At 44.8% G+C, this 17806-nt stretch overlaps 2 protein-coding genes across 2 annotated transcripts; both read left to right on the top strand.

The window, feature by feature from the left end:
- The first annotated feature begins 520 nt into the window (after nucleotides 1–520).
- Nucleotides 521–13874, top strand: LOC102781637 (major histocompatibility complex class I-related protein 1-like). Its single transcript, XM_035916526.2, has 6 exons — nucleotides 521–581; nucleotides 5815–6075; nucleotides 6409–6687; nucleotides 6790–7092; nucleotides 7400–7498; nucleotides 13576–13874. The coding sequence occupies exons 1-6, from the start codon at nucleotides 521–523 to the stop codon at nucleotides 13623–13625; spliced, it is 1053 nt and encodes a 350-aa protein (XP_035772419.2). The 3' UTR covers nucleotides 13626–13874.
- LOC148096632 (uncharacterized) lies at nucleotides 7632–13365 on the top strand. Its single transcript, XM_087835445.1, has 5 exons — nucleotides 7632–8426; nucleotides 8469–9350; nucleotides 9558–10234; nucleotides 10370–10587; nucleotides 13304–13365. The coding sequence occupies exons 1-5, from the start codon at nucleotides 8139–8141 to the stop codon at nucleotides 13363–13365; spliced, it is 2127 nt and encodes a 708-aa protein (XP_087691571.1). The 5' UTR covers nucleotides 7632–8138.
- Nucleotides 13875–17806: the final 3932 nt, after the last annotated feature.

The following is a 17806-nucleotide window of genomic DNA, read 5'->3' as shown; positions in this document are numbered from 1 at the left end:
GCAGTTAATTATCTAGTTAATATCTACAGTTAATGAATCTCGTTTCCCTTTTTTTGTGTGCAAATTGTGCACAATAATATCGATTTTCATTTTTGCTGCAGTTTTAATAAAAATTAGTGTATCTCAAAAATTAAACTGAAGATACTCAAAATAAATTTCCTGTTGCTGGAAACTATTTTGTGCTACTTTTTGGATTTACAGTTTTGAGGGATAGACCTCTGAAATTTTTGTAACTAGAAAAACATGTAAAAAAACCCAAAAAACACCCCCCCCCCCAAATTTATGCAGTTACCACGGACTAAAAATTTTGGATATGTGGACTGGGATATGTGAAATTTTCCCAAAAATTGTAATAGCATGTAAAAATGTAAAGATAAGCTCTGGCGGACTTGTTCTATGCTGGGCTTGAAAGGGTTAATGCTTACTTATTTATGACGTTGTCACAGGCCATAAGGAAATTGAACTCTGACAAATCACATTAACACTCTCAGCTGTTTTTCTTGTGTTAGTAAACATGGAAATGGAAAAAAACATGAAGAAGGTATTCATATTACTACTCTGCTGTCGTGTTGCATCTTCAGGTAGGATCATATTACAAGTATTTCTTCTATAAAATTCCCTTAATTTTTCCCTGACGCGTCATTAAGCCGGACGAATTTGTGGGAATATTTTTTCTGAACCAAGCTCGATTTTTCCTACTTCTCCGAAAGAACGGATTTGACCGATGGGATCACTGAATTTGGCAACAAGTACGCGCATAGCTCACTTCCCGCACTGAATGTGAAATGACACGGAAATAATAAAACAAATACTGTTTTACCTCAAACACACAGCTCAACACTACACCGTCTCACTTGGCTCCCTAAAATGTTTTCTCTACCAACTCATATGTGGAAATTCTCCCTGCTGCTGCATTCTCGTGAGAACTACATGAACCCCAAATCTGTGTTTCTTTCTAATCTCGTTTAGAAGGATTAGGACCGGCTCGTTCTCGCTTCATCTCAAGTTCCGTAAAATTCGGAATTTCGTGACGTTTTTAGGCAACGCGTTCATTCTGTATTGGCCTTTACTGGTTTAGTTTCACTTTGAGCTGTCGCTGCCGTTATTTATTTTTTGGTGGAGGTCAGCAACTTGAAATTCCTGGGTACATACATCTCATAAGACCTCACATGGAGGTCCCTTTCACCTCCTTTGTGAAAAGTACACAGCAACAGCTCCATTTAGAATTAGGATCATTGACCAGTTCTCAAGCAGTAAACTCGCCAGTAAGTCAATTCGAACTGCTTCAGCTTGCAGCTGAGGGAGCAGCGGTGCTCTCTTTCCATACAAATGGCATAGGACGAGACGGAAACTGTTTTATTGCACAAAAGGACAAGAGGGTAACGGTAAAGTGTAAACTGCATTCAGTACAGAAACAGCTTTATTATGCTGCTAAAACAATTTCGCCCATTTGCAAGCCCCTGCACAGACAGCATGTTGACACTAAGCTAGCCAAGAACCCAAAGTGATATAAAAGCTGAACGAATGCCGACCCCAGCCCGTAATACAAAGAGCCGTCATTTCCGAGCTGCGGCGAAGCCAGCTACCGCGGAACATCATCAGGTAACAAACGGATGAGCAGTAAAGCTGCAGCCTTCGTTTCTTCCGGCTCATTTTTCTACAGTAGAATCACCGTAGCCAGTTGGCCCCCCGGGCGAACACTCCCTCTGGCGCCCCCCTCCCACACACACATACACACATAAAACATATTAAGGATTATACATTAACATAAAACTGTTGTCGGAACCACACTGAATTTCGCCAGAGAAACACACACACATATATGAACATAGCTGGACTGGCATCGTGCATACCGGGCATTTGCCCGGTGGGCCGCTGGCGATTTTTTGTTTTTATGGGCCGATAGAATTTTTTTTTTTTTTTTTTTTTTTTTTGGAAGGGTATAAATAATGAAAGGTGTTGGATTGGCCAATTGGTCATGATCGACTCTGGGCTGGACCAATTACAGCCGAGGAGGTCGGATGCACCCTCCCCCTTGTTTAGCAATCTTATAGGCCATCTATCGGCTCTTTGTTACTTCGGAAACATGGCTTAAACAATTTCCACGACGTAATCCGATAACAACCGATCTCTTTACCCGTCGGCTTCCCGTGGCTGTCATGCAACAGGTGTTGTGCCAAAAAGTGATTGCCTGCCAAAAACTGATTTCCAATGTTTGCGTGTATTTTTATGTGTAATATCTATGTTGGTAAATAGACTTCGGTGAACAGCGTTTACAAAGGGGCTATATATGGAATTAAAAAATTATCTGTTTTTTCAAGTATCTTTACAACTCTGTGTTATTGTACTTACATTATAACCAATCCGATCCTTTATCCCCACTTTAAATATTTTTACAGAACTATTGTAATATTTGAGCCATTTCTGCTGTCCTACTACTTCTTACAGAAGACATTTTTAATGTTAATTCGATTTTTTTAACGGCATAAATAAAGGTTATATAAAAGTCACTGCCAAAGACTGATTGCGGCTTCTGCCTTGTTACACTATTCAATTCAATTCAATTCAATTTTATTTATATAGCGCCAAATCACAACAAATGTCGCCTCAAGGCGCTTCATAGATACAGAGAAAAGCCCAACAATCATATGACCCCCTATGAGCAAGCACTTTGGCGACAGTGGGAAGGAAAAACTCCCTTTTAACAGGAAGAAACCTCCGGCAGAACCAGGCTCAGGGAGGGGCGGCCATCTGCTGCGACCGGTTGGGGTGAGAGAAGGAAGACAGGATAAAGACATGCTGTGGAAGAGAGACAGAGATTAATAACAGATACGATTCAATACAGAGAGGTCTGTTAATACATAGTGAGTGAGAAAGGTGACTGGAAAGGAAAAACTCAATGCATCATGGGAATCCCCCGGCAGCCTACATCTATTGCAGCATAACTAAGGGAGGATTCAGGGTCACCTGGTCCAGCCCTAACTATATGCTTTAGCAAAAAGGAAAGTTTTAAGCCTAATCTTAAAAGTAGAGATAGTGTCTGTCTCCCGAATCCAAACTGGAAGCTGGTTCCACAGAAGAGGGGCCTGAAAACTGAAGGCTCTCCCTCCCATTCTACTTTTAAATACTCTAGGAACAACAAGTAGGCCTGCAGAGCGAGAGCGAAGACACTAATGTTGTTTGTAGCTCAATATGACTTTATGTCATCCATGAGGGATGCATTTGACATATGTTTCACATATTATAGCCCAACAAGTTACTTATAGCAATTTAAATACGAGCAATCAGTTTTTGGCAAATACTGATTGATACTGATTGAATCAGTTTTTGGCAGACAATCACTTTTTGGCACAACACCGGCTATTGCAGTTAATAATACAACAGTTTCTTGCCATTTTTTGTGTTTCTTTTTATCGCTGTGTAACTGAGTTCAATTGAAAGCCTGCATGCGCTAGTACCGCTTGCCACAAGTTCCCAGAATCCTTTGCGGTTTTACCCCTGAATGACGTCACATTTTTGGTGGGCCGGTCTCTAGTCAAAATGCCCGGGCCGGTTTTTTGTCCCAGTCCAGCCCTGCATATGAAGAGAGAGAGAGTATGCATTGTATGCAAACGGCTACCAAACAGCCATCACAATTCGTCATACAATGAGAACAGGAACAATCAACAATTGACAATGACTAATTAATATTAAAATCTGTAACATAATGTATTGTTTGGAGTTTAGTCTGTTACTGTTGCTATTTTTACCATTTCTTTTTGGAGCAACTGTAACCCACATTAATTCCTTAAGGGCCGATGGCGCGATATGGCAGCCTCGCTTCTGTCAGTCTGCCCCAGGGCAGCTGTGGCTACAACCGTAGCTTGCCTCCACCAGTGTGTGAATGCGAGAGTGAATGAATAGTGGCATTGTAAAGCACTTTGAGTGCCTTGAAAAGCGCTATATAAATCCAATCCATTATTATTATTATTATTATTATTATTATTATTATTATTATTATTATTATTATTATTATTATTAAAGTATTCTGATTCTGATCCTGATTGTTTCAGGATGACCTGCCATTATCCAATGACACATCTGCTTACCTGTATCTTTTGCTCGTTTCTCCTCCTCTTCTTTTCTACCTGATGGCTTTGAACTTTTCTTGTCCATCTTACATTGGTTTTAATTTTGCACTCCAGTATGAACACAAATCCCCCAACTCGAGGATCACCACAACATAACCTAACAGACCTACACCTTAGTTCACAGATTCACTTTGTCTAAGGTTTATTTCTGGGATTTCACACAACCCAGGACTCAAATCATGAATACATAATGGGCTTGGATTTACAACATTATGAATGAAATGTGCTCTATTTGGAAGCAGCCGGGCCCCCTCCCCTTGTGACGGGTTGTGTGTGAGACTTTAAATCATCAAACTGTAAATTATAAATTTTCAATTGTTATTGATCCCTTTACCCCGAGTCCTAAAGTGTATATTTATTTTCTTACTCTTCTTATATTTATTGTTTGTTTACTTGCACTGCTGTAACTGGAGCCTCGTCGTCTCGTCTCTCTATATACTGGACTGTATGTGGCGGAGATGACAATAAAGTTTACTTTGACTTCAGCAGCGAGCAGGCGCACCGAGGGCTCTCGCGCTCACTTTTCGTGTATAGAATTTCGAAAAAACATTGGTGCAAATTATAAGTCTGTATCATGATGTCTGGTGTTTTCGTGTTTGTTGTTTTGTTTTTATTATGTTTTATTTTGCAAGTTGGTTATTAGATGCTGCTCCAGCCAGCCAGAGAATCCCCCGTCGCCCCGCCCTCTCCTCCCTGTGCCGCAAGCAGCAGGCGCACCTCGCAAATGGAGGGCGTCCTTACTCCCAGCAAATGAGCGATAGAAAACTGATCGGTGCCTATGCAACAGGCTCGCCTATGACATTCCCAATATGCGCTGGCTGATGTCGGGGCAGCATGAGTACGAGCAATTTTTTATTTATTTATTTATTTTTTGCCGATGCCCGTTACGCCGCCCCCCACCACGATGCCGCCCCGGGCAACCGCCTGTGTCGCCTGTATCAAAAACCGCTACTGACCGTGGCTATCGCTTTGAAATGTATTTTTTCTGCTTTACAACTTTGTTTTGTGCACTTGGCTTTGTGTTCATACCTAAATTAAGAAAGTGTCATAAGTATGTTCCCATCACGATAGGGGTTTGCGTTGGTGTGTGCTAGTGAGAATAAGAAAACTGATAAGGAATCGAATGGATAAGTAAGATCGATAACGGAATCAGAAGCGCAAAATTCGTATCCATTCCCATCTCATTCCTGATCCGTTTCACACTTGGCTGTGAGTTTGTCAGTTTCTTTACCTTTTTATCTTGCATTTTCAATGTTCTGCACCGTGACGGTTGTTGTATGTTTGTACAATGAAAATAAAGCCATTCCATTCTGTTGTTAATATTGTCAGTGATAGTTGGAGGAAATGTGTGCAGCTCTGAAATGTCATGGTCAGAGTGTCTGCAGGAGCCAGCTGATTAGTGATTCCTAGCTGTAGATGTGGATTTGAGAGTGTGCTGTAATCGTTTGGCGATACTGGCCATGCATGTTTGAAGGAGTGGGAGTAACTACAGTCAAATTTTTAATAATGGAAATGTAATTTTTAAGGGCAGTAAGTGTGAGGGTTTTTTTTTCCAATTACTACTTTGTTTTCAGTTATTTTTTTACAAGGTAATGCTGAACCTGAAATAAGTTTTAGTTAATATTTAGCCTTCTTTAAATTTGTAAAATCATGTAACTAATTCAGTGCCCCATCAATTTTACAGTAAAACATTCCTTGAAATATTTATCTACTGGAACCACTGGAGTCCCGGATGTCCCTGAGTTTGTAGCTGTTGCATTTGTTAATGAAATTCAATTAGGTGACTGCAATAGCATAAGAGGAATAAAAGTAAAGGAAGACTGGATTCCGTTTTTCAAGGATCATCATCCTCGCCTGCAATATCATATTTCAGAATGCCTGGATGATATTTCCTTCTTCAAGTCTAACATTGAGACTTTGAGGCAACGTTTTAACCAAACTGAAGGTAGGACTTTGTTTCACTTGCTATTGTTGAAATGTTTATTATCCCGGTTTGCCCTAAAATAGCAAACACATCAGCATTTAGAATAGGTTAGAAAGGACATGGAAATCTTACATTTTTTCCCCACACTGCTAAAATGAGAAAAGAAAAGAAGAAAAAGTGATTGAATCCAGAGGAAAAAGAAGTGAACCCAGATGGTCTGGTTTTTTTGAAAACAACAGTAAGTGTAGGGCCTCTATTTTTGTGTTTGCATTGTTTCTTTGTGGTAAAGATGTGTTATCAGCTATAAGTTCTGACATCTCACTGGTTACCTGCACTTACTGTGTCTCTTTTAAGGAGTTCATATACTGCAAAGGATGAATGGCTGTGAATGGGATGATGAGACCGGAGAGATTAATGGTTTTAATCAGTATGGTTATAATGGAGAAGACTTTCTAGCTTTCGACCTGCAGACAGTGACATGGATTGCTCCAAAACCACAGGCTTTCATCACCAAAATGAGATGGGATACTGAAAAAGCTCGATTAGACTTAAATAAATACTATTTTACTCATTATTGCCCTGAGCTTTTAAAGGAGTTTTTGCGTAATGGAAGAAGCTTTTTGCAGTCAGCAGGTAAAATTACATAATTTTATGTAGTAAAATAGAAATTCCACAGACTTTACCATTTCTAAAGTAAAATAAAAATCAAACGAATTAAATAACTCCCCTCTCCAGTTCTTCCCTCAGTGTTTCTCCTCCAGAAGACTCCCTCCTCTCCAGTCAGCTGCCACGCTACAGGTTTCTATCCTGACAGAGCCATGATGTTCTGGAGGAAAGATGGAGAAGAGATTCATGATGGCGTGGATCATGGAGAGATTCTCCCCAACAATAATGGGACCTTTCAGATGAGTGTTGATCTGAAACTTTCATCAATCACACCTGAAGACTGGCAGAGGTACGACTGTGTGTTTCAGCTTGCTGGTGTGAACGAGGACATTATCACCAAACTAGACAAAGCAGTGATCTGGACCAACATGGGTAAGACTGGATCCTGGAATTTAAATCCTTAATCAATACTCTTTCTACTACTGTGACCATTAATAAATGTAAATATGTCATAGAAATCTTAAAATAAATGACGGCATTAAGGAATCCAAAAGCAATGAAGTACCATATGCAGTAACGAATATTGAAGTAATCTGTAAAGACTAACTAGTAATGCTTTCGTGCAGCTTATTGTGTCACTCAGACTCATCCACTCTTAGTTCCTTTCTGATCTATCCCTCACTCATTCTTTAGCAATTGTGCTCCGGATTATAAAATTTTGCCATATTTTCTTTAACAGAGAATCCCACTGACAGCTTGATCTTCATCAGTGCTGCAGTGGTTGTTCTAATCATCATCATGGCAGTCGTGGCTTTTGTGTTTTGTAAAAAGAAAAAAGGTGAGAAATCTCAATTGAGAAAATACTGAGTTTAGTTTTTACATTATTTTAATCCATATTTTCAATTGTTTGTTTGAAGACACCCAAAATCTATAGTGACAGAATAATGCATAGAGCCTGTAACTGTCATGGTCCTGGGTCATTTTGACCCAGCGTTTTGTGTTTTCTGGAGTTTAATGTATATTCAGCCCTACCTGTGTCTGTCCTCGGTGCTTTGTTCATGTCCCCGTGTTGTTATGTAAAACAGTCTGTGTGTTTCCTGTTTTACTTTGTAGGGTTGTGTCTCGTTATGTCCATTGGTTCCAGCTGTGTCCCCGCCTGTCTGCCATTACCCGATTACCGTGTGTGTGTATATATAGTGGGTGTCGGTCTGTGTTCGTTGTCGGCTCGTCTGTGTTTCATGGTGTCTGTTCCTCGTCTGTGTCTCTCTGCCTCCCACCCCATTTGTATGATCCGGTTTGTTATTTAGCTCACCCAGTTTAGGTTTATGTTCTGTCCTGCCCTCAGTTCTGTTATTTGTACACTGTAAATTAAACCCTCACTCTTATCATCATATCGGCTGTCTGCATTTTGGGTCCTCCGTTTCCTCCACACCACACGGCTCACCCCGCCAGCCGTGACAGTACGAGCCGACCACAAGATGGATCCAGCAGCTTTGTCTGGGGAGAGCGACCTCGCACGCATCCAACGCCTGATGGACTGGGTAACCCACACCACCAACGCAAGTGCGAAAGTGGTGGGGTTAAAAGCCATCGAGGCAATCCTGGAAAGGAATTCCTACCTCTGCCAGTTCGAGGGACTTTCGGACTTAATTTGCAACCTGCGTAAAGCCCGGGAGGTGGTGCAAGCTCGGGAATCCACAGACTTTGTCCAGCAGCAGCGGACTACGGCCGCCCCGGAACAGCCACGTCAGCTTCTCCCGCCGGAGGTTTTGCCCGGCCCGCCGGAGGTTTTGCCCGGCCCGCCGGAGGTTTTGCCCGGCCCGCCGGAGGTTTTGCCCGGCCCGCCGGAGTCGTCCGCAGGGAGGAGGCGACGATCGCGCCGTCGGCACGTCACCCCACAGCTGGATATTAGGACTATAGCACTGCAGGCTGTGGTGAGTGAGAAGGACCCTTTTTCTGTTTTGGACTGTGGGACGGTTTATTCAGGGGCTGTGTTTTGTGCAGCAGATGACAAGGAGAACTGCTGGTTGCCTGTTCATTCTCCTGCTCAGCTGTCCCAAGCTCGTTTAGCTGCTCAGCTGTCCCAAGCTCGTTTAGCTGCACAGCCGCAAGCTCGTTCAGCTGCACAGCAGCATTCAGCTCGGCCCCCGGTATCCCCACTAGCCCAGTCATCTATGCCATCTTCACCGACTCCCTCTGTACGGGAGGCTGCGTCTGTGCCCCCCGTTTTGGACTCTTTTTCTATTACGTATTTTTTGCAGAGAGACACACCAAACAATCCTGCAAACGTTCCTCAAGAGCTGGCCAGTTCTGAGACTGAGACGCACTCCAGGGCCTCCCCAGAGGCTGGGTTTCAGCCCCCAGCAGACTCTGGACCCCTGGAGGTAAAGAAGCCAGCTGAGGACTGCACCCGGCTGTCGCTGCCTGAGCTGAGTCAATGCTCGGTGCAGCCGCAGTCGGCTTTGTGTTTGCCAGAGGCCACCGTGCCTGCAGGTTCTGATCCGTTCCTGCCAGAGGCCCGTGCGCCTGCTGGTTCTGTTCTGCGCCCGCCAGAGGTCTCCGCGCCTGCCTGTTCTGTTCTGCGCCTGCCAGGGGCCCCTGTGCCCGCTGGTCCCGAGACTCTTCTCGCTGGAGGGCCCGAGGAGCGCGTCCAGCCGCCTGTCTCGTCCGCTGGAGGGCCCGAGGAGCCCGTCCAGCCGCCTGTCTCGTCCGCTGGAGGGCCCGAGGAGCCCATCCAGCCGCCTGTCTCGTCCGCTGGAGGGCCCAAGAAGCCCGTCCAGCCCCAAGACTCGTCAGCTGGAGGTTCAGGAGAACCCAGCCAGCTTCCTGCCTCGTCAGCTGGAGGGCCCGAGGAGCCCGTCCAGTCTTCTGCCTCGTCAGCTGGAGGGCCCGAGGAGCCCGTCCAGTCTTCTGCCTCGTCAGCTGGAGGGCCCGAGGAGCCCGTCCAGCCGCCAGCTGCAGCCTTATCATCCTCGCCGCCGGCAGCAGCAGCGGCTTCATCCTCGCTAGCTGCAGCCTCCGTGTCTTCATCCTCGCCAGCTGCAGCCTCCGTGTCTTCATCCTCGCCAGCTGCAGCCTCCGTGTCTTCATCCTCGCCAGCTGCAGCCTCCGTGTCTTCATCCTCGCCAGCTGCAGCCTCCGTGTCTTCATCCTCGCCAGCTGCAGCCTCCGTGTCTTCATCCTCGCCAGCTGCAGCCTCCGTGTCTTCATCCTCGCCAGCTGCAGCCTCCGTGTCTTCACCCTCGCCAGCTGCAGCCTCAGCTTCACCCACGCCGTCGCCTGGTCCAGCTCCGGCTTCTTCGTCGCCTGGTCCAGCTCCGGCTTCATCGTCGCCTGGTCCAGCCTCTGCATCAGCTTCGCCTGGTCCAGCCTCTGCATCAGCTTCGCCTGGTCCAGCCTCTGCATCCGCCTCGTCTGGTCCAGCCTCAGCTTCCGCCTCGTCTGGTGCTGCAGGGGCCACGCGACCTTCAGGTCCCAAACTGCCGCCTCGACATCGGCGATCATCTGCCAGGCCGCTTGTTGGGCGTCATCGTCGATATGGACGTCCTCCCAAACGCCGCCGCTACCTTCCGCGCGGCCGGCCTCCGGACTTGTGTCGCCGCCGCCGTTGCTGTCTGCACGGTCGGCCGCCTGAACTGTTTCCCCGTCGCCGCCGCTGCCGTGTGCACGGTCGGCTGCCTGACCTGTTTCGCCGCCGTTGCTGTCCGCACGGTCGGCCGCCTGACCTGTTTCGCCGCCGTTGCTGTCCGCACGGTCGGCCGCCTGAACTGTTTCCCCGTCGCCGCCGTTGCTGTCCGCACGGTCGGCCGCCTGAACTGTTTCCACTTCGCCGCCGCTGCCTCCCGCGCGGTCGGCTTTTGGACCTGAGTTGTCAGCCTCCGGGCCGGCCTCCTGAACTATGTTTTGGGACCCTGTTCGGGAACTCCAGTGTGTGGTGTTTTGGACAATTCGTTTGGCCCACTGGAGCTTGTTTTTTGTTTGGTTGTGGTCCCTCCGTCCTGGGCCCCCCGCCGCCCGCCCTGGGTTGGTCGTCTGTTTTTGTTTTGGGCTGTCTGGAGCCAGCCCTTGGAGGGGGGGTACTGTCATGGTCCTGGGTCATTTTGACCCAGCGTTTTGTGTTTTCTGGAGTTTAATGTATATTCAGCCCTACCTGTGTCTGTCCTCGGTGCTTTGTTCATGTCCCCGTGTTGTTATGTAAAACAGTCTGTGTGTTTCCTGTTTTACTTTGTAGGGTTGTGTCTCGTTATGTCCATTGGTTCCAGCTGTGTCCCCGCCTGTCTGCCATTACCCGATTACCGTGTGTGTGTATATATAGTGGGTGTCGGTCTGTGTTCGTTGTCGGCTCGTCTGTGTTTCATGGTGTCTGTTCCTCGTCTGTGTCTCTCTGCCTCCCACCCCATTTGTATGATCCGGTTTGTTATTTAGCTCACCCAGTTTAGGTTTATGTTCTGTCCTGCCCTCAGTTCTGTTATTTGTACACTGTAAATTAAACCCTCACTCTTATCATCATATCGGCTGTCTGCATTTTGGGTCCTCCGTTTCCTCCACACCACACGGCTCACCCCGCCAGCCGTGACAGTAACAGTCACAGTGGTGTGGTGTCTCTTTAATATAACACATGTCGAGGGTTTATGATGTCATTAGTATGCACCACTGCCCTCTATATGATTTATGTGAGCAATGAGCTTGCACGCTAGTACATGGAGAGAGACGGACTTCATATGTTTTACCTCTCCAGAAACCTTTGCAACGTCACAGGTTGTATGAACACTGTCTGTCATGTTTGATAAGCAGCAGCTGTTCAACCGGGCCTTGTATGGTTGATGAAGACAATGTGCATTAAAGTAGGGTAACCATATTTTGATTTCCAAAAAAGAGGATACTTGGCTTGGTCATGAAGAACTTGCTTAAAGAAACATAAAATCGGCTCCGGCATTTTGACTAGAGACTGGCCCACCAGGTATTATTGGAAAAACCAGAAAGCCTTTGAATGAAAACAAACGCTGTTGTGACAGTGATGTACAGTCTTGTTGGTATATGTACGATTTCTATACATTTTACATCAGATAAAAACTTTGGTTGTAAGATTCAGATAATTATTTATTAAAAGCGAGACATTTTAAATGAGAATAAGAAAGAAACGTATATCTTTGTGCCCCCCTTTCCCTGTTAATGCCCTACCTGCCCCCCTGGCAAAACTTTGCTAGACCCGTCCCTGCACAGTTACCAGCTGTCAGCTACTTAGAAAAGGATCCTGGTGTTATTTGTCTCTCAGAAACAGCTCATAACTTTAACTCATTCATGTCACCTAAACGGTAAACCTGTTTCTCCATCACCTGTTCAGCTCTGATGATTCAGTAAGGACGTCTCCTGGTTTCATCTTCATGTTTCCCTCTCACCACATATCCAAACCAATATCATGACCAGCAGCTTTACAGCTGTGGCTCCAGCAAACATCAGCTGATACTAGAAATTAATATTAAATAAATTCTAACAACAGCTGATCAAGCTTAAACGTGCTGCTGTTGTTTAGCGCGACATCTGCTGGTTTCCTTTTTCTGGCGCCAAGTGGGCGATAAACAAACAAGAGAGAAAAGCTGATCAGCTGATCATTGATCAGTATCATGATTTAAGTAGAAACGGGAGAGGGAGGGGGAGAGAATGAGAGAAGAAGAGGCAGCTGTGCACCGTAAAGATGCAGAATAACTCCAGCTTTGTCTTTTTCCGTTCTAGCTGAATTACGGGACAAACTGTGTTCCTTTTCAGCTCACTACGAAATGTGTAATATTTTCTCTGAATACGGGATGATTCCGCTTTTTATGCAACTCTACTAGAACCTTATGAATAAAGTTCAACATCAGTAACATAGCACCCACCGAGCTGTATAGAAACACCGTCATGCTAGCTAGTACGCAGTACGAGTTATTGTAACTGACTGTAAAAAGTCAGCACAACAAAAATAAACTCCCCCTAAACTTGGTTTATATCTGACTCAGACTGCAGTCACAACTTGTTACCTGAAGTTCAGTTCACCTGACACGTGGACCGTCTCTCCTCCTCCTGCCTTCCCTTTCCCTCATCCACCTGCTGGCCTCTGTGGAAGCTCCGCCATAGAAACCACCACCAAACAACTGAGTTATTTTTACACATCAGCCAGCATCTGGCCAATCCACCACCTTTCATTGTTTATACTGTTACTAAAAAAACCCATCGCCCCATAAAAATGAAAAATCACCATTGGCCCACCGGGCATATGCTCGGTATGCCCGATGGCCAGTCCAGGTATGGTTGGTACGAGGGAAATTTCTTTTGCAGTTCATCTGAAAGATGCACTTACGCTTTGGGATCTTTTAAACATTGTTAAGCGTGTTGCTGTGCGCTATCTGTCCTGTCTGTGAGTGCAGAACAAGCGCTCACAAAGCAGCAGTTTGGGGATGACGTCACACACATGGGTCCTCTGTCAGAATATAGGAAAACCCGGACACTTTTATCAATCTCGAAAATCCTCCCGGACGCCCCGGACAGAACGTGAAAAGAGGACATGTCTGGAGAAAAGAGGACGGTTGGTCACCCTAATTAAAGGATACACTGTGGAATTCCTAGTACCAGTGTGATCGTGTATTCTTCTTACTATCCTGCTAAGGTTTCTACCGCCTCCTCTCAACCACTGAACACAACCCAACGTTACAGGCCACAGCGAGATGACAGTAGAATGATGACACGAGAAGGAAATGATCACTTAAACACAAAGAGAAATGTTTGAGGATAGTGGGACATAGTATTCAGTGGGGGGAAGGTCACAAGATTTATAGGATACTCAAAAGTTTGAGTATCCTGTAAATCCTACAATCACTACTTATTATCCTTTGAAAAATCAAGAAAACTTGTCCTGACTGTATGTTTTTGATCTTACAGCTCCTGATAATATCTCCGAGCAGTCTGAGAGACTAAATCCACAAACCTGATTCACCTGCAAGCAGCTCTGCTCTCCACTCTCTGTATGACTTTACCCTGGGGGGAATAGTTAATCCATGGCAAACAGATTCTGTGCTGGCTGCTCATTTAGTGCGAGTAGCACAGATAATCCAAGAGTTTTGTGGAAAGTATGACATAGTGTACTGGCATACTTTCCAAACAACTCATGGCTTTTGACCACATTAATGATGGTGAATTTTTCACTAAGCTGAAAATTGAAGTGTCTCTTAATATCTGATAAAGATGCTGCATTATTGCCATTTATATCCAATTATGCATAGTTAAATTCAGTCCGACTAATGCAAACTGACAGCATGAAATACTGATTTCAGTTTTTGATTTGAAGGTTTTTCTGAAAAGTTAAGATAAACTGAATTTATTTTGGGAGACTTATATTAATTATCTGATGTACACTGACTGCTCATTTTTCGTACTGTTTGGAGTGTCCTCACAATATGCTTCTGAGTAACTCTAAAAAGAATGTATTCAAAACTCGTGTTATGATAAGTATTGCAGTTTGTATGGGAATGCCACGTGTACATTTTTAAGCATATTGTACTCCTCTTTATATTCTTTATATTAGTGGTGTAGTTACACGTGTAGTAAAATAAAAGCCATGTGTTTGTGTTGGTGTGATGTTCCCACCTTCCGTACAGAGATTATGATTTTTAAGCACAAATTTATACTTTGATCAACTGAATCTTAAAGCTTAATTGTGTCCTTAAATAAGCCTACACATATACTACTGAAAAAAATGGTTTTGTGTTGTAATCACTGTAAATTGTAATCACTACTTCTTTATGATTACATTTTTTAATGGTCAGTACTGATATAAATGTATTAATGATTAGTATTGTGTACTTCTAGAATATAATTCTCTTATTCTATCTTGTTTTAGATCTGAATCATCTTCTTCTGTATTTACTTGCAATGCACACAGTTAGTTGGACCTCTATATTAAAATTTGCTTTGTATTTGTATTATTCACGAATTGCACGGCTAATCCGTTACATATTTAAAGATGCATGAATAAATGGTTGAGTGCAGAAGAACTTCCCAAAACAGTTTTGATGCTACAATTAAATCATGTTTGTGAATGACGACGGCCGACCCAATAGCATGAACATGACACCCCCACCCCTCCGTGAGCAGGAGAGGGAATCGGCCCTGACCGTCGGCGTACACAGCCCTAGGTCCAGCGACAAGGCGATGACAGTACTCGGACACTACTCCGGTGTGCGCTCTGGCCTCTGGAGAATCTCAATCAGCGCCAGACAGTGTTGGGAAGGTTACTTTTAAAATGTATTCCATTACAGAATACAGAATACATGCCCCAAAATGTATTCTGTAACGTATTCCGTTACGTTACTCAATGAGAGTAACGTATTCTGAATACTTTGGATTACTTAATATATTATCATGCTGTTTACAACTACATGAATGTACTATTGCTGTGATTTATTACTGTTACTGAAGGTCCGCGGCTCCGAACCGTAGTAAAGGGACCTCTGAATAATAAGGTGGGTTCTGTGTCGGGCTCGTAGCCGAAAACTAGCTTTACTTTGTTGTCTGGGTCAACTTTGCTAGCGAGAGACAGAGAGAGGCGTTGAAAGGCTGCTCCAACGGAACTTATTGTTTCAGAGGAAATCACGAACACGGTGTACAGTCGAGTCTTAATAGCTTACTTACAACTGGGCTCGTCAGGCACTCTTCTTGGCTGCAGTGGTTATTATTATATTTACATGCTTCCAGCTCCCGTTTTTGCTCGATGACAGCTCGTACTTTTCCTTTTTCTCCCTTCCTCACTCACAGACACATAACGGGTATGGCAGTCCATTCTCCCTGCAGCACGGACTACACTGCCTATGATGCTACATTCTTTAGAGCTATACCGGTAGCATTCTGCTTATTAGCTTAGCACAACACAACAAAAAGGCCTCTCTCACCCAGGAAACACGCAGAGAGAGAGCGTCACCCTGTAACCATGGCAACCGTAACGCTGCCGCCTGGAACAACAGAACGTAGCTGTCAAACAAAACCCAAACAGTCCTGACCCGCCACAATATGAAACAGGGAAGTACCGCCGTGTAATCCATTTATTTCAACAATGTAACTGTATTCTAAATACCACCTTTTTAAACGGTAACTGTAACGGAATACAGTTACTCATATTTTGTATTTTAAATACGTAACGGCGGTACATGTATTCCGTTACTCCCCAACACTGGCGCCAGATGATGCTCGGTCCGGTCTTGCAGCTCTTCATGCCGGCAGCGTGACACCGCTACTTCAGAATTCATATTACAGTTTTTCTCAAATGCTAAAACACAAAACCCAATCCTCTAAACCAAATGACCAGTTGTCTAAACACATTTACTAAATCTAGCCATCATTTACCAATATCATAAACACATGTCACATGAAGACACAATTCACAGAACACAATCCTCCATTGTCATAAATCTAAACACATCTTTCCTTGCTAAAACACAAGTTGCAAAAGAACTCTGCTCATATTCTCAAATGAAAGCTCATGTGATGCAACATGCTTGCCACAGTCAGCAATATTTGAACACAATGAACACACCTGGCGTCATTCATTACACACAACGACTCAAAATTGAAGACACTTGTTGCTAATGCTGTGACCACATGTATAAAAGCAAGTTCAGCGTGCACAGTATGCTGAAGATCCCAAACAAACACAATGGATGAAGGCAGAGTCGGGGGAAGAGGAAGTCGATGCAGAGGAGGGAGAAGAGCTGGCCCTGGAAGAAGAGGAGCAGGCCAACGAGGAAGAGGAGAAGATCCAGGAAGGAGAGCAAGACAACCTCGCCCAATCATTACGGATGAGATGCGAGCAATAGTCATTGTCCATGGCACAACAATGGCTGAAGCAGGACGGTTCACCGTGGCCACCATTATCAGGGTGTGTGTGTGTGTGTGTGTGTGTGTGTGTGTTCCATTAAATCACATTAAAATTTATATTTTCCATTTTATTTTTCTCTGTTGCATATTCTGCAAACATTTTATTATGTGCATATAATCTGTTTCTCATTAAAAGTTAATGGAAAACAGATTTTAAGAATTCAAAACAGTTGTAACTCTTAATGTTTTGAATTCTTAAAATACATATTAATCCGCGATAATCTTTCCTGCATCCTTAGAAAAAAAAACTTCTGTCCAAAACCAATGATCAATAACCTAAGCAAACAATAAAATATTAGAATACCAAGTCAAAAAATATGAACATTAAAATGATCCATTGTGGTACATGATTTAACACTAATAATGTCTAATTGAAGTTGGAGAACTACTTTGATTATTCATCCATCCATCCATCTTCCTCCGCTTTATCCGAGGCCGGGTCGCGGGGGCAGCAGCCTAAGCAAAGAGGCCCAGACCTCCCTCTCCCCAGTCACCTCCTCCAGCTTATCCGGGGGAATACCAAGGCGTTCCCAGGCCAGCCGAGAGATATAATCTTTCCAGCGTGTCCTGGGTCCCTGTCTTGGTTGACACGCCTCTGCAATGTTGCGTGGAGATCAGGGGCAGTACCCCTGGACTGGCAGACCGGGGTGGTGGTCCCCATCTTTAAGAAGGGGGACCGGAGGGTCTGTTCCAATTACAGGGGGATCACACTCCTCAGCCTCCCCGGGAAAGTCTATGCCAGGGTGCTGGAAAGGAGAGTTCGTCTGCTAGTCGAACCTCGGATACAGGAGGAACAATGCGGTTTTCGTCCTGGTCGCGGAACACTGGACCAGCTCTTTATCCTCTCGAGGATACTTGAGGGTGCATGGGAGTTTGCCCAACCAGTCTACATGTGTTTTGTGGACTTGGAGAAGGCATTCGACTGTGTCCCTCGGGGTGTCCTGTGGGAGGTGTTGCGGGAGTATGGGGTGTCTGGCCCATTGCTACGGGCCATTCGATCCCTATACAACCGTTGCAAGAGCTTGGTTCGCATTGCCGGCAATAAGTCGGACTCGTTCCCGGTGGGTGATGGGCTCCGCCAGGGCTGCCCTTTGTCACCGGTTCTGTTCATAATTTTTATGGACAGGATTTCTAGGCGCAGCCAAGTGGCCGAGGGCTTTCGCTTTGGTGGCCTCAGAATCTCATCTCTGATCTTTGCGGATGATGTGGTTCTGTTGGCTTCATCGGGTGAGGGCCTCCAGCT

Source organism: Neolamprologus brichardi, chromosome 22 (assembly GCF_056152115.1).
Source record: "Neolamprologus brichardi isolate AB-2024 chromosome 22, ASM5615211v1, whole genome shotgun sequence".
Classification (NCBI taxonomy): Eukaryota; Metazoa; Chordata; class Actinopteri; order Cichliformes; family Cichlidae; genus Neolamprologus; species Neolamprologus brichardi.
Note: the sequence above shows the minus strand (reverse complement) of the source record. Positions and strands in the feature narration are given on the sequence as shown.

Bases quoted from the DNA above. Each gene is read 5' to 3' on its own strand.
- LOC102781637 (XM_035916526.2), top strand. From the start codon at position 521: ATGGAAAAAAACATGAAGAAGGTATTCATATTACTACTCTGCTGTCGT. The intron at 582-5,814 runs GTAGGATCATAT...TCAATTTTACAG, and splicing joins CTGTCGTGTTGCATCTTCAG to TAAAACATTCCTTGAAATAT. The intron at 6,688-6,789 runs GTAAAATTACAT...TCCCCTCTCCAG, and splicing joins AAGCTTTTTGCAGTCAGCAG to TTCTTCCCTCAGTGTTTCTC.
- LOC148096632 (XM_087835445.1), top strand. From the start codon at position 8,139: ATGGATCCAGCAGCTTTGTCTGGGGAGAGCGACCTCGCACGCATCCAA. The intron at 8,427-8,468 runs GTTTTGCCCGGC...GGCCCGCCGGAG, and splicing joins GTCAGCTTCTCCCGCCGGAG to GTTTTGCCCGGCCCGCCGGA. The intron at 10,235-10,369 runs CGGCCGGCCTCC...TTGCTGTCCGCA, and splicing joins CGCCGCCGCTACCTTCCGCG to CGGTCGGCCGCCTGACCTGT.